At 35.4% G+C, this 22,142-nt stretch overlaps 3 protein-coding genes and 1 pseudogene across 5 annotated transcripts; all 4 read left to right on the forward strand.

Moving 5' to 3' along the window:
• The first annotated feature begins 208 nt into the window (after window positions 1-208).
• Window positions 209-2,434, forward strand: LOC149724802 (glutamate carboxypeptidase 2 pseudogene; annotated as a pseudogene).
• Window positions 2,435-2,942: 508 nt separating this feature from the next.
• On the forward strand, window positions 2,943-6,750 carry LOC149724803 (alpha-(1,6)-fucosyltransferase-like). 2 transcript variants are annotated; one of them, XM_089891802.1, is made up of 9 exons: window positions 2,943-3,719; window positions 3,779-3,861; window positions 3,955-4,111; window positions 4,478-4,586; window positions 4,785-5,022; window positions 5,093-5,327; window positions 5,495-5,695; window positions 5,854-6,007; window positions 6,060-6,750. In XM_089891802.1, exons 1-9 carry the CDS (start codon window positions 3,646-3,648, stop codon window positions 6,369-6,371), a joined length of 1,563 nt encoding a protein of 520 aa, XP_089747928.1. In that variant the 5' UTR covers window positions 2,943-3,645; the 3' UTR covers window positions 6,372-6,750. The 2 variants fall into 2 exon arrangements, with proteins under 2 accessions (XP_089747928.1, XP_089747927.1); XM_089891801.1 differs by having other exon boundaries at window positions 2,946-3,719; window positions 5,084-5,327.
• A 135-nt stretch (window positions 6,751-6,885) lies between these two features.
• LOC149724804 (alpha-(1,6)-fucosyltransferase-like) lies at window positions 6,886-10,763 on the forward strand. The gene is made up of 9 exons (XM_089891803.1): window positions 6,886-7,370; window positions 7,432-7,514; window positions 7,817-7,973; window positions 8,062-8,170; window positions 8,413-8,650; window positions 8,897-9,140; window positions 9,307-9,507; window positions 9,865-10,018; window positions 10,071-10,763. Exons 1-9 carry the CDS (start codon window positions 7,297-7,299, stop codon window positions 10,380-10,382), a joined length of 1,572 nt encoding a protein of 523 aa, XP_089747929.1. The 5' UTR covers window positions 6,886-7,296; the 3' UTR covers window positions 10,383-10,763.
• Window positions 10,680-22,052, forward strand: LOC149724805 (chromosome-associated kinesin KIF4-like). Of its 2 annotated transcripts, XM_089891783.1 has the most exons (23): window positions 10,680-10,912; window positions 11,207-11,321; window positions 11,716-11,912; window positions 12,056-12,152; window positions 12,264-12,423; window positions 13,033-13,238; window positions 13,512-13,687; window positions 14,033-14,206; window positions 14,486-14,671; window positions 15,069-15,156; window positions 15,445-15,557; window positions 16,013-16,182; window positions 16,332-16,466; window positions 16,712-16,832; window positions 16,961-17,296; window positions 17,679-17,888; window positions 18,123-18,293; window positions 18,710-18,814; window positions 19,407-19,505; window positions 19,959-20,093; window positions 20,456-20,578; window positions 21,138-21,237; window positions 21,510-22,052. In XM_089891783.1, the coding sequence occupies exons 1-23, from the start codon at window positions 10,796-10,798 to the stop codon at window positions 21,719-21,721; spliced, it is 3,546 nt and encodes a 1,181-aa protein (XP_089747909.1). In that variant the 5' UTR covers window positions 10,680-10,795; the 3' UTR covers window positions 21,722-22,052. The 2 variants fall into 2 exon arrangements, with proteins under 2 accessions (XP_089747909.1, XP_089747910.1); XM_089891784.1 differs by lacking the exon at window positions 11,207-11,321 and having other exon boundaries at window positions 10,730-10,912.
• The last annotated feature ends 90 nt before the right edge of the window (window positions 22,053-22,142 follow it).

Consider the following 22,142-nt stretch of genomic DNA (forward strand, 5'->3'; position numbering starts at 1 on the left):
AGTGGCAGAAAATACAAATTTACAACAACTTTTTACTAATACTGTTATATTTACTACACTCAATTTCCAAGTTAGGAATTTAGATAAAACACAATATTTTTTTTAGAAACGCTCACTTTGACAAGAATAAATCGAATGAGAAAGTACAATTAGCCATACTACCAGAGACTGGACACACTGAAACAAAGGAGATATTTTTAAAAGAGATATGAAGTGCGGGAAACTAATTGCTTTAGTTATAATTGCTCTTGTTGTAACTGGAATTGCAATTGTGGTAGGATACTGCATTGGAAGAAATGTTCAAACAGAATCTGAGAAAAAAGATGTTGATTTTGACTACGACGAAAATATAAGACTTGAAATTATTGAAGGAATTACTACAGAAAGTATTGAAGAAACATTAATTAAATTTACTGAAAAACCACATCATGCAGGCTCTTTGCAGGAAGAAAAAGTTTTGGTCAATTACGTGAAAGAAACATGGGAAAAATACCTTGATAAAGTTGATGTATACCCCTATAATGTGTTGCTTTCCTATCCAAATACATCTGACCCAAATTATTTAGGAATTTTGTTTCCAAATGGAACTGAGACAAAGAAAACTAATTTTACCGAAGAAAATTTGGTTTATGGAGAAATGAAAAGAAATATTTTGCCAGCTTTTCTTGCATACACGCCACAAGGAACTGTAAGTGGAAAAATGTATTATGTTAATTATGCAAGAGTGGAAGATTTTCGAGCACTTGTGGATATGAATTTAAACCTTACTGGAGCTGTTTGTTTAGCCAGGTTTGGAAAACTGTTTCGGGGAAGAAAAGTAAGAAATGCGGAAGTTTTTAAATGCGCTGGTCTTGCCATTTTTACTGACCCAATAGACTATGCTGGGGTTAAGAAGCATGCTTGGAAACCCAACCAAAAGGAAACTGGATACCCTCACAACTGGTGGTTACCTTCTGGGGGGTTTCAAAGAGGTACGACTAAAATGTACAGCGGAGACCCATTGACCCCAGATTACCCATCAATTGATGGGTCTTATAGATTAGATGAGAATGAAGTTGATTTACCAAAAATACCAGCTCAACCTATAAGCTATAGACAGGCATACGAGTTTATGTCTATTTTAGGTGGGCCACAGGCAAACGACAGCTGGCAAGGGGGGTTGAATGTAACATACAGGGTTGGTGGTTCATTTAAAGTACCATACCAAAACTGCAAAGCAAAACTGCATGTTGGAAATTACAGAACCAGGAAAACAATACATAATATCATTGGAAAGATCAGAGGCTGGCAAGAGCCAGATAAGTATGTAATGCTGGGTAACCATAGAGACGCATGGACATTTGGGGGACTTGATCCTTCCAGTGGTAGTGCTGTTGTAACTGAGATTGTTAGAGTTATAGGGTCAGCTGTCAAGGGGGGGAAATGGAGACCTAGAAGATCCATATTGTTTTGTAACTGGGGTGCTGAGGAATACGGTCTTATAGGCTCTGCTGAATGGGTTGAGCAGATGGGAAAACAGCTATTGTTGAATGCAGTGGCTTATGTTAACATCGATATTGCTGTAAATGGTAATGCCACCTTTAGAGCTAAAGCAACGCCTTCATTTACTGAACTAATTTACAACTCGACTAAATCAATTCGAAATCCTAACCAGCATGAATTGTTATGGAACAGAAGAACTGTGTATGATACTTGGCTAAGGAAAAAACCAGACCCAAATAACCCTTCTGTACCATATATACAAACTCTAAGAGCAGGCAGTGACTATAAGATGCTGTTACATAAGTGTGGAATAGCCTCGGTGGACATTAGATACACATTTGATGAACCCGTGTCATCTTATCCTGTGTATCATTCACTACACGATACATTTGACTATTTTAAAAGAATTATAGACCCAGAGTTTCAATACTCAAAAGCCATTGCTGACATTTCTGTTGATTTGGTTTTTAAATTAAGTGGACTGACAGTTCTACCTTTAAGCCCATTTAGCTATGCTGAAAAACTGAACCAAATGTCAAAAATTCTGCATGAAAACAAAGGAAATGTTTTGAAAGAACATGGAATACAACTAAACGACCTAAACTATGCTATTAGACAGTTTAAAAATGCCGCACACCAACTAAACGACGCTGCCCAAAAAATAACATTAACTTCCGACCAAACTGAAATTCAACTTATTAATGAACGCTTGTATAAAATAGATCGTGGGTTTCTTGATTTTAAAGGTCTACCCGGCAATTTGGACTTGTTGCATGTTGTCTTTTCGCCATCCAAGTATTTGTCTTCCCTTGGTGTGCATGGATTTCCTGGGGTTACTGATGCCATTCAAGATGCTGAAGCTGGCCTTAAGCCATGGAAATATGTGGAAAAACAGATTTCCATATTACGTACACATGTTCTTGCTGCTGCCGGTCTAATGCAAGAAATATAACAGAAACATCTAACTTTGAATTGAGTTAATTGGTTAAAGCGACTCATTTTCTATGTAACGTTTTTTATTTAAATTTATTAATTACAATTCATTTGTATGGAAGTGGATAATAATAATAAAACAACAACAATAAAATACTGGTGAATGTGAGGAATCCTCCCACCTATGTTACCTGCTAACCACAAAGGCAGAGCCCATTGCCTTTATACACACATTATGCTTAGGTACCAGTATATCTATGATTTCACCAACCCTGGCGTCAGTGTACTATATGGTGGGCGGCGTTCATCGCTGAATTTTTGAGCACGTAGGTGATCATATAGATCCTTTTTCGTCGAACAGTTGTTGAGCACGTAAGTAGTCATATAGACCCCTTTTCGTCGAAGAGTTGCTCTTATCAAAGTCCATAGAAAATTTCTATGGACTTTGGTTCTTATTTGCTTTGTAGGGGACTTTTTTCCGCACTTTTTTTTAATTCTTAATTCCAGCATTTATTCTTTAATCTCTTGATTGAAATATAAGATAAATACTTTTAGCACTTAAATTCCGTATTAATCATGATCAAACTCAAAGTAATGTTTGATTGAATCAAGTATTTGGCAAGGTCGAGTACACAAATGTTGGATGAGTAAAACAAAGACAGTGTTATTACTTCTTAGAAGATCAGCAGGATGTACGCAGGAAAGGAAGCTACTCATACTTAACACATATGGATACCACGCGGATTCTTGACATTGTACGTATAGTATGGTGGGGGAAGATGGGACACATTTAGCACATAATATCCAAATATTCTTACTGTGTTTTAAACAATTAACAACGGTATATTGGAGTCTTAAGGTTACAGTTTTATATTTTTTGAATGTTTTTTGTTTATTACCAAATGGGACGAGAAAATAGAACGAAAAGTTGTCCCGCCTTCGCTCACTCTGCTATATGTTGAGTGAGGTAGAGTGTGAATGATAAATATACCGACAACCAATATTTTTCAGGACATTAGGCAGCCGCACAAGAGCGCCGCAGACTTTCGAGAGATTTCCCGGCCGCAGCCGCAATTGTTTCCAGTGTGCATCCTGCTATACATAAAACATATGGATAACACGCGCTTTTAACATTCAGGTTCTTGACATTGTACGTATGTAGAGTAAGGTCTTATACTATCTTATAGTTTAATTTGAAGGTTTGTGTTGCAGCGTTTGCGTGCAATAAGTATGAGGAGAAACGCAAAGGTTTTTGCTTTTGTAGCGGCGTCTGTATTAATGATTGGGTGTCTTATTAATAAAACGTAAGTAAATTTATGTGAGGTTATGTTTAAACGTGAAACAGATGAAACTTGATTTTTAGGTTTCCAAAACAAAACGAGTTTTGCTTTAAGCAGAAAACTATTCACGAAATGAAGGCGATCGTTTCAGTAGAGCGTCCAACAGGTAAGCAATGTGACAGGATTTTGGTATATGGATTGTATAATACATCGTCATTTTTGTATGGTAGGTTACGTCAAATTATTTATCAATTTACAGCAACAGATATAAAGAGGGCAAAATATGCTCGAGAAATTAAAGAAGAGTTGCAAAACCTGTGGCATGCGACTGAATTCGAGTTTAAAAGAGTTTTAAGATCGAACGACCGCAACAAATCTATTGACCAAGCTGAGAAAGATCTGCTGCAAACGATTTGGTAATTACACCTAATATACTGGTGTATAAAAGCCGTGTGGTTCTAAGCTATAAACAGGGTGGGGTCCTACGGCGTGACACAACATGGGACCTAGGATTTAGATCAGTGTTGGCCCATTACACCCCAGCAAGAGCGATATATGATAATATGTTTACCAAGCATAAAGCTACATATTTAAAGTTTTGGTAGGCCTATATACTTCCATTTGCAACGTTTGTAATTAAAAAAACTACAGTGTTGTGTTTTATTCAAAAATAATGATCAAGTTTTTTCGAGCTATTATATGACGTTTAAACAAACTTTATCGCATCCAAAACAACGCTGTGAATGTGAAGGACAAGTAAACCGTTAACCGATACATTTCAGGGCATTGGAAATTCAATTGGAAAACATTCAATCGCTGGACATAACGTGGCAAGCTGTTGTAGCAAATAAAACAGCCAATATGGTGTCGGATTTAATTGACAGCCACCAGGTAATGGCTTTATGTAATGTACTTTGCAATACACATATGCAAGTATACAGTAACTGAACTTTAAGTTGGTTTGGATTAAAGTTATGTACGTGTCGCCATCCACGTTTATATTACACAGATGCGTTGTACCTTATAGTGACAACTTAGCGGCACGCAGGTATTTTCATATGTTGAATCCTAACCAGCATTTGCATTCAGAACCCACATAACTGCAACGAACGTGGACAATTATTCGGCCACCCCGAAGTTTGCGGTTACGGATGCATGGTACATAACATTCTGGAGCAATTCTTTATGGCGCTATCTAATAACAAGACTTTGTTTACTTATCCTTTCGGATGTATTTATTTGGGAAACGAAACAACATTAAAAAATGTTTTTCAACCCTTCAGTAAAAACTGCTCTTTAAGAACCGGGGATTGGAAAGAAGTCGAAAGTAAGTAACTTAAGCTATCTGAAATAACGTATACACATTCATTAAATTAAGTATGATGCAGCATACACAGATTTAAAGGTAAACGATCTATCGTATATCTTGGGTCAGCACATGACTGCGGCGGGACCTCGTCGTTATTCAGTGTTCACCGAAGAGTTGTGGAACTCAATCGAACTTTTCCATGGGAAACCTAGAGCATGGCTAGCCGGGAAATTAGTCCGCTACATTACGAGACCCACAAAACACTTTTATGATGTATTCAATAAATTGGGGGCAAAAGTTGACTTTACAAGACCACTTGTTGGGTACGTGAGTCTTATGATTAACTTGCAAAGCTATAGGATACAGATATACCTAGTTGTGAATTGAATTCAGAAAATTAGGTTGGCAGGTGTTGATGGTAACCTCCTCACCCCACAACCTACTATATCTGTATTATGACATCCATGTTACAGTTCGTGCCCATTTTAAGGTTACACATACGAAGATCTGATAAACTTACTTCGGACCAAGAATATGCGGATTTCCATCCATTTAGTAAATACATGAAACACGTGGAGGAATGGTATGGGAAATATGAGATGAGGCAAGTTCTGGAGGGTTCACGATACAAAGTGAAGCGAAGGGTTTACCTGGCGACTGATGATCCAGGAATCTGGGACGAAACACTCAAGTAATTTGTGTTTAAATAAATGCGAACATGTGTATCGGTAAATAGATTTTCCGAAACTGATTATTTTCATTGGCCGAAGTTAACTCATGTGCATTTGAGCGGTCTTTAAAATTGTTAAATTGAGAAGGTATGTTTCTTAAAATATTGTCTTGGTACAGTTACGAAGAATACGAATTCATTGGACAACGCATATTCGCAAAACGTGCGAGTAATGAAAGAACAAGAGAAACATCCTTTGGCTTATTTGAGATAGCAAACGAAATCAACATTCTATCGATGTGCAACTTTATCGTTTGTACGTTTTCGTCGGAGGTATATTCAATATAGCAGCTTAGTTGCTTCGGCTAAACCGTGGGCTTAATAGGTGGGAACCCTTGCATACGAGTATATGCAAACTCTACATCTGAATGCTGCGGATAAAGTTCTTTCATTAGATGCGGAATATGGCCCTATTGGTGCACCAGTTGATCTACACCGAGTTATATACAGTCATAATGTTGAAGGTGAACTTCCCTTACAACCTGGGATGTTAGCAACTGGCTACCAGCAGTGGAACGGCTACTTTTATGGAACTAATAATGGTATTAATTGGCAATTATATCCAAGTTACAAAGTACAAGCTACGATCCCAGTCTTTGCAGTTAAAAATGGTAAATTTAATGCAGATTTATTTTAACTTGAAAAGTTGTTTCGCTTTGCATTGTTTGCAGAAGCTATTATTCTTGTACGCCAAGAAACATGGGATGCCCTACGTAGGTATTTCTATGGCTGTGACTATGACTTACTAAAAGGGATTCCCGCAGCTTCGACCGCAAAAAAACAACATTCTTTTGTATCTTGTTGCATACCAGTCGACTTTATGTAGTGCCAACAAATTGAATGTATATAGCAGCACTTTGGTTTTTAAAAGTTGATATCAGACATTTTATGCAAAAACTACGTGCATATCATGTTTTATAGGATTTGTAACCATCTAACATCCACTTTAAGTCTGTTCACTGAAGCGTTGCAGCGCCAGTTTCAAAACTTTTAATAATACAACAATTTGGACTTGTTGCATGTTGTCTTTGCGCCATCCAAGTATTTGTCTTTCCTTGGTTTGCGCGGATTTCCTGGGGTTAATGATGCCATTCAAGATGCTGAAGCTGGCCTTAATAAGCCATTGAAAAATTTGGAAAAACAGCTTTCAATATTACGCACACATATTCTTGCTGCTGCTAGTCTAACACTACCATGGTACGGAGTCTATGGCTATGGTAATACTAATTTACGAAAACGACGGAAATCGCAATCTAATTTACGGAAATGCAGAAAAGATGGGATAATCTCACAGATATATGTATATAATATAAATCCCGTGTTAATCATGATCAAACTCAAAGTAACAGATGATTGAATCAAGTATTTGGCAAGATACGAATACACAAATGTTGGATTGAACAAAACGTAGACAGTATTGTTATTTCTAAGAAAATCAGCAGAAAGTACGTAGGAAAGGAAACGTGCCATTCATACTTAACACATATGGATTACACGCGTTTTCTATATTCAGATTCTTTACATTGTACAGCAGAGTCCCAGAGTGAGGTCTCGTGAGGAGTATGAGGAGAAACGCAAAAATTGTTGCTTTTGTAGTTGTGTCTGCATTGGTACTTGAGTGTCTTATTAACAAAACGTAAGTAAATTTATGTGAGATAATGTATGAACCTAAAACAGATAAAAACCTGATATTTTAGGTTTCCCAAAGAAAACGAGTCTTGCGCAAAGCAGAAAACTATCCATAAAATAAAGGCCGGCGTATCAGTAGATCGTCCAACAGGTAAGCGATGTGACGAGGTCGTCGTATGGATTATGGGTCCTGGAATGTATAATATATAGTAGGTGAGGAAAGATGAGACACCATTTTGTTGTGTTTGTTCTTCCTATTTGGTAGTAAACATAGAACATTCAAGGATTTCTAAAGCCATATTCCAACGACTCCCACAGACCGCTGTTAATTGTTTAAAACACAATCAGGATATTTTGACATTTTTTGCTAAATTAAAATGTGTCTCGTCTTACCCCACATAACTATATACGTCGTCATTGTTGTAAGGTACGCCAGGTTCTTTATATCTACAGCAACAGATATAAAGAGGGCGAAATATGCTCGAGAAATTAAAGAAGAGTTGCAAAACCTGTGGCGTGCGACCGAATTCGAGTTTAAAAGAGTTTTAAGATCGAACGACCGCAACAAATCTATTGACCAAGCTGAGAAAGATCTGCTGCAAAGGATTTGGTAATTACACTCGGTGTATAAGATCGGTGTGGTTCTAGCTATTAAAAAATGGTGGGGTCCTACGGCGTGACACGACATATTTTTTCAGGGCATTGGAAATTCAATTAGAAAACGTTCAATCGTTGGACATAACGTGGCAAGCTGTTGTAGCAAATAAAACAACCAATATGGTGTCGGATTTAATTGACAGCCACCAGGTAATATCTTTATAAATGGGTTTTGCACGCACGTATAGTAGAGTGTGGATAATTGGGACACCCTTTCGTATCCTCACGACTCCCATTTACCGCTGTTATTTGTTTAAAACACCATCAGAGTATTTGGATATTATGTGCTAAAGGTGCTCCATCTTCCCCTACCCTACTATCTTACACAAATGTATTGTAATTAGCGACACGCGATTACTTTCATCTTTTCAATTCTAACCATTTGCATTCAGAACCCACTTAACTGCAACGAACGTGGACAATTATTCGGCCATCCCGAAGTTTGTGGTTACGGGTGCATGGTACATAACATTCTGGAGCAATTCTTCATGGCGCTATCTAATAACAAGACTTTGTTTACTTATCCTTTCGGTTGTATTTATTTGGGAAACGAAATAACATTAAAAAAAATTTTTCAACCCTTCAGTAAAAACTGCTCTTTAAGAACCGGGGATTGGAAAGAAGTCGAAAGTGGGTAACTTAAACTATCTGTTATAACGAGTACAGTAGGGTGGGGGGAAAGGGGACACCTTTTAACTCGTTCCATTTAGTAGTAAAGAAAGAACATTCAAAGAATTATACAACTATATCTGCACAACTCCCATAAACCGTTGCTAAATGGTTAAACCACAATCAGGACATTTGGATATTATGTGCTAAAGGTGTCCAATCTCCCCCACCCTATAAAAGACATTCATTTTATTGTGTTTAATGCAGCACACAAGGATTTAGAAGTAAACGAGCTATCGTATATCTTGAGTCAGCTTATGACTGCGGCGGGACCTCGTCGTTATTCAGTGTTCACCGACGAGCTGTGGAATTCAATCGAACTTTTCCATGGGAAACCTAGAGCATGGCTATCCGGGAATTTGGTCCGCTACATTACGAGACCTACAAAACACTTTTATGATCTATTCAACAAGTTAGCGGCAAAAGTTGACTTTACAAGACCACTTGTTGGGTACGTGAGTCATATGTTTAATTTCCAAAGTTATAATACAGATATATCCAGTTGTAAATTAAATTCAGGAAATTAGGATATAGTAGGTTTTAATGGTAACCTTCTTATCCCACCTTTACTATATCTGTATTATTACATCCATGTTATAGTTCGTGTCTTTTTTAAGGTTACACATACGAAGGTCCGATAAGCTTACTTCGGACCAAGAATATGCGGATTTCCATTCATTTAGTAAGTACATGAAACACGTGGAGGAATGGTATGGGAAATATGAGATGAGGCAAGTTCTGGAGGGTTCACAAAATAAAGTGAAGCGGAGGGTTTACCTGGCGACTGATGATCCAGGAATCTGGAACGAAACACTCAAGTAATTTGTGTTTATACAGTAAGGTGGGAGAAGACGGGACACCTAGATTTTCATTCTATTTTCTCGTCTCATTTAAACAAAGAATAGTCAAAGAATTATAAAACTGTACTTTCACGACTCTCATATAGACTGTTGTTAATTGTTTAAAACACGGTCAGGATATTTAGGTATTATGTGCTAAAGGTGTCCCATCTTCCCCCACTCCACTATTTGAATGTGAAAAAGTTTATCAGTAAAGAGACATTTCCGAAACTGGTAATTTCCACTAACCGAAATTAATTCATGCTGGACATTTAAGTGGTCTTCAAAACAGTTAAATTGAGAATGTATGTTTCTTAAAATATTGTTTTGGTACAGTTACGAAGAATACGAATTCATTGGACAACGCCAATTCACAGAACATGCAAGCGATGTAGAAACAAGAGATACGCCGTTTGGCTTATTTGAAATAGCAAACGAAATCAACATTCTATCGATGTGCAACTTTATCGTTTGTACGTTTTCGTCGGAGGTATGTTCAATATAGCAGCTTAGTTGCTTCGGCTAAACCGTGGACTTGATAGGTGGGAACCCTTGCATACGAGTATATGCAAACTCTACATCTGAATGCTGCGGATAAAGTGCTTTCATTAGATGCGGAATATGGCCCTACTGGTGCACCAGTTGATCTACACCGAGTTATATACAGCCATAATGTTGAAGGTGAACTTCCCTTGCAACCTGGGATGTTAGCAACTGGCTACCAGCAGTGGAACGGCTACTTTTATGGAACTAATAAGGATCTTAATTGGCAATTATATCCAAGTTACAAAGTACAAGCTACACTCCCAGTCTTTGTAGTTAAAAATGGTAAATTTAGTGTAGATTTATTTTAACCAGGGTATGTGTTTCGCTTTGCAATCAATTGCAGAAACTAATATTCTAATACACCAAGAAACATGGAATGTCTTGGGATTCCCGGAGCTTCGACCGCCGAAAAACTAACATCTTTTTTCTTTCTTGTTGAATACCAGTCGACTTTATGTAGTGCCAATAAATTTACAGCTTATGGCAAAGTACTTTGATTTTTAGAAGTTGATAACTCGATATTTTAGGCAGAAATTACGTGCACATCCCGTTTTGAACTCATCTAGCATCCACTTTAAGCTTGTTCACTGAAGCGTTGCAGCGCCAGTTTCAAAACTTTTACATTTTCATTTTTATTGTTGCTTGGTTACATTTTTGTTATAATTTTGGTTATTTTGCTGCCTGCTTTAGACTTTATAACCTAAACATTCCATAGTTAGGAATGTCAGATGCAAAAGTAATTCCGGTACGTGTTGCATTGCGAACTCGTCCATTAATACAAAAGGAATTGGACGAAGGCTCGCGTGAGTGCCTTGGATATGTAACAGAAGCAAATCAGGTAATACCTAAAATCGCGTGTTTTTTTAACGTTAATTACAATTTACAATCATAGACCTTGTTAATTTAACACGAAGATGTTAGAAATCTGTAAAAAAAGCACATACTACTGAATTGCTAAATTATAGTTTTTATTCTAACAAAAAACATAACACAAATTGGATTTTTTTCTACTGCATCTGCACAGACAACACATTAAATGTCATTTTGTAAAAAAATAAGTTAAAAATAGGCAAATTTACAAATTTTGCCTGAATAAACCGAATAAAAAAAGAGCCTAACTGTTTTGTTTTAGGTAATTATAAATGGCAACAAAGCTTTCACTTTTGATTATGTCTTTGACCCAAAAGTTAATCAAGCTACTGTTTATACCAAATCCATTGCACCACTAATTGATGGAATTTTTGCAGGTATGTATATTAGTTTGTTACATTATTATCATGCAAAACCAATATGTTATGCTGTTTTAAAACTAAAGATATCATTAATTAGAGACAGTGGTGCAGCCAAATATTTGTATAAATAAAAATCAAATAAATCCATATTTAATTACAGTTTTTGAAAGTGACACCAATCCCATTTTTGCAAGTTTGCATCTTTTAAAAAGTTTTTAATTTTGTAACTGATAGGATTGCAACCTTAACTCAAACCCCTGGCTGTGTCAATGCATTTATTGAAATTTTTAGTCTGTATGTTTCTGTAAGGTTAAGACCGATTATCAATACTATAATACATAATGTGGCCAAATTTCTTGCACAAAATATACTCTTTTAAAATTAACACTAACCCAAAACTTCCATATAGGTTACAATGGCACAGTGTTGGCATATGGCCAAACTGGTAGTGGAAAAACATACACAATGGGATCCGCACACTGTGTCTCTCAAACTGATGTAACAGATCTAACATCTGGTGTTATACCTCGTGTAATAAAGGATATTTTTGAAGGAATTAAATCACGTCAAAACTTTGAGTTTCTTGTCAAAGTTAGTTATGTGGAGGTAAGAGGAATGTATTGCTGGTGCAATCATCTGCATATAGGTGCAGTTTGCTGCATTGATTTGATACCTTCTATAGATAGTTTTGTACTTTACAATTTTACATATAATATTGTCACAATATATATACTTTTTTCTTCAATTAGATTTACAAAGAAGATGTACAAGATTTGCTTTGTTCTTCTCGTACACATCAGAACTTAAATATTCGTGAAAAATCTGATGGATCTATGCAGATAATGGGTAAGCTGGATAAATTTACTGGTCTTAAAATATTTTTTCATAAATATCTCTTTCTATATATATTTGTATAATTTTTATTTGTAAAGTTGTTAAAACACTTTCTCTTTACAGGTTTATCTGAGGTTTTGGTTTCAAGTCCAACTGAGACCCTCGAATACATGGAAGTTGGAAACTCTGCACGTTCAACTGGATCTACTGCCATGAATTCAACTTCTTCAAGATCACATGCTATTTTTACTATTGTACTCGAATCTAGGAGTCTAAGTGACCCGTAAGTAAATTACTATCATATGTATGGACAGAGGTGGAGTTGGTTTTAAGTAAACAAATTGTTTTGTCATCAAAAATAGCAGCAGTATATGCATTTTTTGCCCATATACTTCATAGGTTTTATCAGAATATGAAGTGACATTATTATGATATTGTGTTATTACACTCTTTGTTGGTAAAAACATAGGAAACCTTAGTGAATAATGTGTTGACTATTGTATAATTTGTCTCTGATTGTTTGTATACACCTCTAACAGCACTGTAGCGGTTATTTCAGGCTTCAAACTCTGTTTCAAAAATTGGAGTGACATTAATATGTCTACTCTTGCACCTCTAGCAGTGCATCTATGGCCTTAAGCCATTTACAAAAAAAGAATTTAATTTATTTCTGTTTTCCATGGTCCTTCTCCTTACTTTACCACAAATCAGTGGCCCATTCAAGTATTTATAAAATAATAAATGAACCACAATAATTTTGCGTTCTGCTGTATATTATAGTAACACCTTTCTGCTGGTGCTACCAGACATATATAATATTTTTATCAATAAATCTGTAATTTCTTGGCGGAGAGTTTTTTCTAAACTGCACAAACCATTATCTTTACCACAGTGATGAACATACATGTTCCAAATTCCACCTTGTTGACTTGGCTGGTTCCGAAAGAATAAAACGCACCAAAGCACAAGGAGACAGGTTGCAAGAAGGAATTAAAATCAATGCTGGTTTGTTAGCACTTGGTAACGTAATAAGTGCATTAGGTGAAGAACACAGTCACATTCCATACCGTGTATCAAAGCTAACAAGGTTATTACAAGGTAAGTAACTTGTATAGTATTCTGGCTCTATGGGGAAAGATGGGACACCTTTAGCACATAGCATTTAAATTTCCTGGATTCCTGATCATATTTTAAACAATTAACAATGGGTTATGGGAGTTGGGAAGACATGGTTTTGTAATTCTTTGAATGTTCTTTGTTTAATACCGGTTGGGCGAGAAAATAGAATAAATGTTTTCCATCTTTCTCTACCCTGCTATATATAATACAGAGCCTTTGTATTCACTGTATAAATGACCGATTTGTGTTCAGATTCTCTTGGTGGGAACAGCTTAACTGTGATGATAGCTTGTATAAGTCCTGCTGAAAGCAATGTAGAAGAGACGTTGAATACTCTACGTTATGCTGATCGTGCCAGAAAGATTAAAAACAAAGCTGTGGTCAATAGAGACCCCCAAAAAGCTGAGCTCGTGTCCCTTCGAAAAGAGGTGATATATTCTATATTGGTCTGTTGTAGCACTTTAAATTGGAAAACATTTGTTGGGGATTTTAATTACAGTTTTTAAATGAAGTTTGTTTTAGCTTTTATGTTTTAAACAATTTAATATCTTAACAAATGTCTAAATACAAACACTATACAGTAGTGATAGTGCAATGATTTATTTTCCAAATAAAAGCTAATATTGTGACAACTAGCAATTAACTTTAATAACATTGGGCATAGAAAAAAAATGTCCATGCTTTCGCCAGCATCAACTTTTAAAACTGTTTGGGTCCTGACTTTTCTAAAATTAGGTGCCGATGTAAGTATGTATCTGTATTTTTTATTCCAGGTTCAGCAGTTACGACTTAAACTGCTTCAAACACAAGGCACAACATCATGCGTTGAGGTCGCTAAAGATTCGCCCAAAACTCAAGAAAAAGTCAACAAGTTGGAGACGGAAAAGGAGCAACTGCTGAAAGAAATGCAAAAGTTGGTTGACAGTAACACAGAAATGTGTGAAAAGGTGGGATATTTTTTAAATTTTACCATTGTGGGTGTATATGTCCTTGGTTAAGATGTTTAGCAGCAATTTCTCCAACCCAGTGGTGACTAACGGGTTATCTAAATTGTCACCCATACAGAAAAACACAAACAAAGTTTCATACATGGTAACCCATAAGCTGGCAAGGTGTGTATGAAACAGAACATTTGTGTTATAATGGCTTTTGCTTTCCCACAACGCGAAGATAAATAAGTCACATTCATTCATTGTAGAAGTTAATTTCTTTTTTCCCTAACACAGGCGATAACAGTTGAGATGATACGTGATGAACTTTGCACGAAGTTGGAAGCTTTACAAGAAGAAGCAACCAAAGTTACGGATGATTCGCATAATATTTCAATTATGGAGCAAGGATTAGCAGAAGAAGAACAAAAAGGAATGTTACAAAGATTCCGAGCTCTAAGGAAACATTTACTAGATATGCAGGTTTACAACTTTTGAAATAAACCTTGTCTAAAAGCTGTGATAAGTTAGAAATCCTATTTTAACAACTAAAATGTTTGTCACACATAAATGCCTACAAAGGTAATCTAAGCTTACTACATTCTACATATGTAGGTTTAAAACCATTTAAAAATATAAACATTATTGGGTAGGTATATGCTATTTATATGTTAAGTTATAACTTCTGAAATTTACCTATACTGATGTTCATTTGAGTGTTGGAGGAATGGGCTAATTCTGGCTTTAATTCCAGGTTCCATGACGTTCCATGTTACACCACCTCATACGCAAAATGTCATAGTGTGTTTAAAGGACAAATATAACATAGAGTATTTTAATGTATCGTAATAATATAATTCATTTTCTATTAATATTGTAGGTGAATGGAAATGCTACAACGGAGGAAATACTTGCTAACAGTATTAGTGACAGTGTGTGTGAACAAACGTTAACCACAGAAAATAAATGTAAGTTTTCCACTATGTTTGTAAAGTTTATTATTCTCATATGGAACCTATTTGCTTTGGATCCATTCGCCACACACTGCATTGATAAAAACCTTAGGTCTTAGTCTTACCATCTTGCTTAGAAAATGGCAAGTTGTTATAAAAAAAAATTATATATATATGAAAAAAAATTAAATAACTCTTCAAGACACTTAAACCACTTTTTAATTTTTGCATTTTTAGCTTCATTTTATAATTTTCCATTTAAAAATACAAACCTTAACACTTTGTATTCAAACATTTCCACAGTACTTGATGAAACAGAGGCAGAAACTGACAAAACAGCTAAAACTGAACATATACTTAGAACTGCTAAACTTACTAACCAACTACAAGATCTATCAAAAGCATTGGCATTGAAGGTAGTTATAATTCTAGTTGTCTGGCACTATGACTTAGTAGTAAGGTAATTGTAACTGAAGGATACTGGGTTCAATGCTCGGTGCTGATACCATTGACAGCATCTGTGTCTTTGGAAAAGACACTTAACAGGCATTTCTCTAACCCGGTGGTCACTTAATGTGCAAACTTTGACTTAATTCTGAAATCCTATGTCACACTGTACGACCTTACCCACATAGAATAGAATATATATAGCTTACCAGTGTTACCACATTTCTAAAATATGTATTTGATTACATAGCATACTAGGGTCTTATGAATTGTAGCACATATTGTAAACTGTCTAAACACTCTAATGTAATAACAAATATGGCTTTATTCCCAATTAGGAAAATAGGCGCCTCCAGGTGTAGTTACAATGTTTTTAAATTTACCTTAATAATTAAGTTTTTCGCTAAAATGATCTTTTTTCCAGGAGGAGTTAGCGAAGAGAATGTGCAGCAATGAAGAGAATATGGGAGCAATTAAGTCAGAGTATGAAGCAAGATTAACAAAGTTAGATAAAGAACTTATGGATCTTCATAATGAAAGAGATGGACTCGCACTCGCTCTTGAAGCTGCTAAAAAGAGCTCAGAAAACAAAAAGTGGGTGTTTGGTAGAAAAAACCTAAACAATTTTACACTTTTTTTATTTTTTTATATATTAGTCAGTAAACATAGGCTCATTGATTAATATATTAATATACCTTTTTACGTTATTACAAATACAATACATTCTCATTTTATCTGCACAGATTAAGTGAACAGCGCAGACTACGTTTACTGGAACTTGAAACCCAGATTAAGACTTTGAAAGCAGAAAAAAAGGAGAAAGAAAAAGTGACCAAACTTAAAGTACAAAGTGACGAAAAAATAAAGAAACTGAACAAGTTAGTGGCAACTTGTTTTTTTTTACAAAAAACTATAAAACAAAAATTTTAAAACAATGTAATGCATTAGCACATGATTTTTGTATTATGTAACAATTTTATTAAAAACAATTTTTTAGTTTGTATACAAGTTAAATGTATATGTACATAGCACAAAACAAAAATTAACTGTCTAAAAAATGTTCAAATTTGTATAGATATATATATTTAATAGTTTTGTTTTTTAACACAATGTTATTCTATAGGGAAATCCAATCCATGAAAACAAATAGAGTAAAGCTGATGAAACAAATAAAAGAAGAGAGCACAAAATACCAACAATGGAAAAAGGCAAAGGAGAGAGAAGTGAAACAACTCAAAGAAAAGGTTTTTATCCTGTTTTCATTAAATTTGTATCATCTCGGGGGCAATGGGCAAACTTAGGCCGAAATCCTATGTCCCATAATATAGAACCTAATCCATATAAAAACATAACACATCTTATTAAATTTCAGGACCGCAAACGGCAATTTGAAATTGTCCGATTAGAACGGGATTTTGTGAAACAGAAAAACGTTCTTAGAAGAAAAACAGAAGAGGCGGCTGCCTCTAATAAAAGACTAAAAGAAGCTCTTAGTCGTCAGCAGAACGCTGCAGCGAAGAGGCAGCAATCCCAGTCTCGATCCTTGGATGCAGGGAGCACGAGGATGAAAGCTTGGTTGGAAGAAGACATAGAGATCGCTGTGTGCGCCAAGCAAGCCAAGAAACATTATGATATTCTCGTCCAGGATTTGAAGGAGGTAGAAGAAGAATTAGATGAAGTTATAAGCACCGAGTCACCAAGTAAAAGGGTGAGTAATGTACTATGGTATTGGTTTACAATGGCGCAGCTAGGAAGTTTTGAGGGTCGCGACCCTTCCTTAAAAATAAAATTATATAAAAAAATTAAAAATAAAAAAATACTATTTTAAAAACCTCTTCTTATATATTTCTGGCTGTGCCAATGATAATATGTAGTAGGTTCAGGAACTTCAGGTGTGCTGTTAGCACTTAAACGACATGTTTTCTGATCGTGTTTTGAACAATTAAAGACCCTACTTTCAAGTTGTGAGGATACAGTTATATAAATATGTAAATATTCTTTGTTTGCCACTAAAAAAAGAGTATTAAAACAAGTCCGATTTCACCTAACACTACTACATTGAATAAATACAAAATATGGTATTTTTGTAGAGACGCACGTATACCAAAAACGAAAATGACGAAGTCCAACGCAGAAGACGGGAATTAGTTGAAGAATGTGAGTTGAAAAAAGCTCAGATGAAAGACTTGGAAGGGAAGCTTTCGGCAGCAAAAGATACTCGCAACAAACAACAACAGAGGCTTCTACAAATCACCAGCATTGCTGAAGCAAGGTCGATGATGAAATGCCTCCATAATTTAGTAAGTTGTTTATTTTAACCTTTATAGTTCGCAGCCAAATGTTTTATATTACTGTGGAGTAAGATGGGTCAAATTTTCTGATCGTGTTTTAGACTGTAAAAACAGTCTAAAAAAGTTGTTAGGATATAGTTTTATACTTCTTTGAATGTTCTTTATTTACTATCAAATGGACGAGAAATTAAATGAAGGTGTCTCATCGTTCCCTACCTTTACGAAAATTGCATTTTTTATCAGGTGGTCACTTCCAGAGTGGAAGAAGATGACATTCGTACAAAGAAGATCAGCCTTGGTACTCGTCTCCAGGAAGAGCAGAAGAGGAACAGAGAGCTTGAGGAAAGGATTGAGGAGATGATGAAAGAACATGAACTCAACATCACGGCAGTGGAGCATTCGAATCAGGATAAGGTCATTGGAAAAATTATTTAAGTATTTAATGGTGTAATCAGCATAATGTTGGTGCTGTATTCAAAAATGTAATATAGAGGGTGGTTTTACTTTATTTTAAAACTTTTTTTTACGCTGCACGCAAAAACCAGATGTGCATCATACATTTAGCACCCCTAGTTTTACGTCTTTAGTTTTACACCTTTTTTTTAAAATGGTTTTTGTAAACAAAATATAAGGTTTGGATAAATAAATGTCAATTTTCTCGGATGTATATTCTTTGTGATTCTGGCCTTGATTTCATTGAACAATGGGTTGGAGAAATTACTGTGTTTTGACCAAGGACACATACGCCTATAATGGTAGCAGCAACAAGCCTTAAAATTTTTTTCTTCTTTTTTTGCTTCCCCACTGCTAACATGTATATTTTAACACAGGTTATTTTCCTGACCACCCAACTTAACAGCAATGCCACACAAAGACCAAAAGATTTAAACCAATCCAAGAGAGAAGAAGATTTAGCATCTCAAGTGCAAATCCAGGTACATTAGTGTAACTACAACAATATAAGTAAATCTATGTTTTCTTAACCATAAATACTATTTTAAATGGCCATTAATTGCTAGGGTGCCAAAAATGCAAATTCTTAAGAATAAAAATAAAACTTAGGGCATATTTTTAATCAAATTTTAAGCACATTTTGAGTTGAATATCACTGTAGTGACTACTGACTGGTGTTTTTTGCATATTACTATCAGTATTGAGCATTGAACCCGGTATCTTTTGTTCTAATTCAAGTATCTTACTAATACAAGGCATTAGTAAGACAAATTCAATGACAATGTATGTGGAAAGAATGCTACTACACACTTATATAATATAATATAGGGTGGGGGAAGATGGGACACTTTTCACTCTATTTTCTCGTCCCATTTAGTAAACAAAAAACATTCACAGAATTATAAAACCGTATCATCACGACTCCTATGGACCGTTGTTAATTGTTTAAAACACGTTCAGGATATTTGGATATTATGTGTTAAAAGTGTCCCGTCTTTCTCCACTCTACTATATAACTTATTTACAATATAAACACCCCGCTGTACTTTATTTTTAAAAAAACATCCACATTAGGCTGGTTTGATTCAAGAGCTCCTTAAAAAAGAAGAAGAATACGAACAGCTGAAGAAAGAAAAGGAACAAGCGCCTACTAAAAAGAAATACAAAAAGCCGGTAAATTAAATTACGATGTGAACAAATGAAAATGAATTATTTTTTCCTATACAACGGGGCAATGACAGACGTTATAACACGAATGTTCTGTTTTATACACCCCATGTCCACCTATGAGGTTCTTAGTATGTAACTTTATGGGTGATTGTTTTAATATATGGTCAACAATTTAGACAACCTATTAGGAACCGTATTTTAACTGTAATAAATTCTGGAACTTTGACCCTGATCTGCTACTCATAGAATTGAACGATTCTTTTGTAAAGAGATACAGTAAGGATCTGGTGCTACGAAAACAAAACAGACAAAAATATATTATTTAATAATTGATTGGACTTAATTTTTTCTGTTATGTTTTCATAGCATCAGATGCTTGGATGTATTTGAAATAAGAACAATAGTTTCACCAACTAAGATTATAAAATGATGTGAAAAGAGTCTTGTATCCTCCAGGCTCCCATCAAAGAGGAAGATTTGATCCCAAGCTCTGATGAAGAAGATGAAGTATCAGATTATGAATCCGATTACATCCCAACTCCAATATTACGGAAAACACGACGTCGAACGAATGTACATCTGCCCACAGAGGTAATTGTTCACACTTTTAACTGTATATGTTTACAGTTGTTATGGCGCAGCTAGGGTTTCGGGAGTCGCTAACCCCCCTATTTAAAAAGTATATCATTTTATAAAAAAAATTAAAAATAAAACAAAAATTCTGCGACATTATGTTTTAGCACCCCAGAATTTAAGCTTAAAAGAAGTTTACCTACCTGTTGGGTGTCTATACAAATAGCCAAAGTATATTGTATTCACCATTCGCCACATTAATCAATGAGGTTCTTTATGTTTGATCACCATGAGTGTAACTTCATTACCCCATAAATAATTGTTTTTTGTTCATTAAAATGATAAAATACATTATTTCACTTGTTTTAAATTATTTTCAGAAGAGGGGGTGTGGCTGTAAGACTGAATGTGCCAAGAAAATATGCAAATGTAAAAAGAACAAGTTACTTTGCACAGAGAAATGTGGCTGCGATAAAACAAAGTGTAAAAACTTGAAAGAAGACGTGAGTGTAATTTATCTGCATTTTGCAAACCAAAAAATAGCTTTAAAGTTGAGGTTTTGACTAACTCTGGCCTAAATCTTATGTTTTCATGCATACCATGTACCTCAACCATATATAATGTAAATTCCAGTATGATAAGTTTACCAGCAATGAGCTATGCCATATTTGCATTACAAACTATTAGATCAGTAAGTCAACTTATAAACTGTTCTTTGTCTTTGCTGGTGTTGAATTATTAGATTTGTTTTAAACAAGAGACTGATGATGCCAATTAGACAAAACATATATATAGTACTGTGGGGTAAGGTAGGACACCTTTAGCACATAATATCCAAATATTCTGATCGTGTTTTAAACAATTACCAACGGTTTATGGAAGTCATGTACATGGTTTTATAATTCTTTGAATGTTCTTTGTTTACTTCCAAATGGGACAAGAAAATAGAATGAAAAGATGTCCCATCTTCCCCTACCGTACTATATCTCTCTTGGTTGAACTTGATTTTCGTCTGTAACGTTTTCGTAGCACCATAAAAATAACCACGTTAACTTGTAATAGGACGCATCTGATACTTCGAACAGCACCGAACCTTCTACGTCGCTTATACTTGAAGAAAACTCGTTGGTTCAACGCGTTTCCCGTTTGTTTTCACATGAAGGTAATTTTAGTGTTTATATTTTTAACAAAGTCATATTTCATTCTTTAGTTTAAATGGTTCTGGCTGATTATTTTAAGATTCATTCGTGTTTTGCTTTATTTTTTGTAAAAAGTATAATATATGGGTAAAAGTAATGGACCAACTCCGTCAGAAATCCTGGAGAAATCTCTTGCGTGTTTTACCCTTAAAGTTACATACGTTGTAACTCGTAAACGTACACAAAGTGTGTGAGACCAGAACACCCGTGATATAACGACTCGTTTCCCTTTTAGTTCCAGCAGAAGAGATTCGTAAGCATTCGTTGGATCCAGAGCCAGAAAAAAGCTACACACCGAAATACTTCATGTCTCCGCTGCAAGAAATCGACCCTAATTCGAGTGAGGACGTTCCAGTACCGCCTTTACTGGCAGAAGATATGAAAAAGTTTGGGCAAAAAAAGCGAAAGCTGTACAACTATACGCCTGGGGATCTATTGTCTAACTAACTATTACATAATTGCTTCTCGAAAAATCTAAAACTATACTACAATTCGTTATATGAACGTTTTCTGCTTGATGTCATTTGTGAATTAGTAATTCGCCACTGCCTTTATGAATTGCTGCGTATAGTTTTTGGTGCAAATTCGCTCTTTCTATTGTAACTGTCTAAATGTCTCGGTACCACTTCTGTAAAACTGCCTAACTGTTGGATATTTAGCGGTAGAGGAATCATATCACGCTTGTTAGTGCAGTGTTAACTTATAACGCCGTTACGAGCATCTAAAAGCCATGTAGACTAATTCGAAGCGATTAAAACATTAAAAAACGTTTCCAAAACTAGCTAACATTTTTTGGGGTAATCGGCCAAATCTGGCCTAAATCCTATGTCGTCGTCAAGGACCTCATCCACATAGAATAGAATCGCCA

This window comes from Ciona robusta, chromosome 14 (genome assembly GCF_009617815.1).
Source record: "Ciona robusta chromosome 14, ASM961781v2".
Classification (NCBI taxonomy): domain Eukaryota; kingdom Metazoa; phylum Chordata; class Ascidiacea; order Phlebobranchia; family Cionidae; genus Ciona; species Ciona robusta.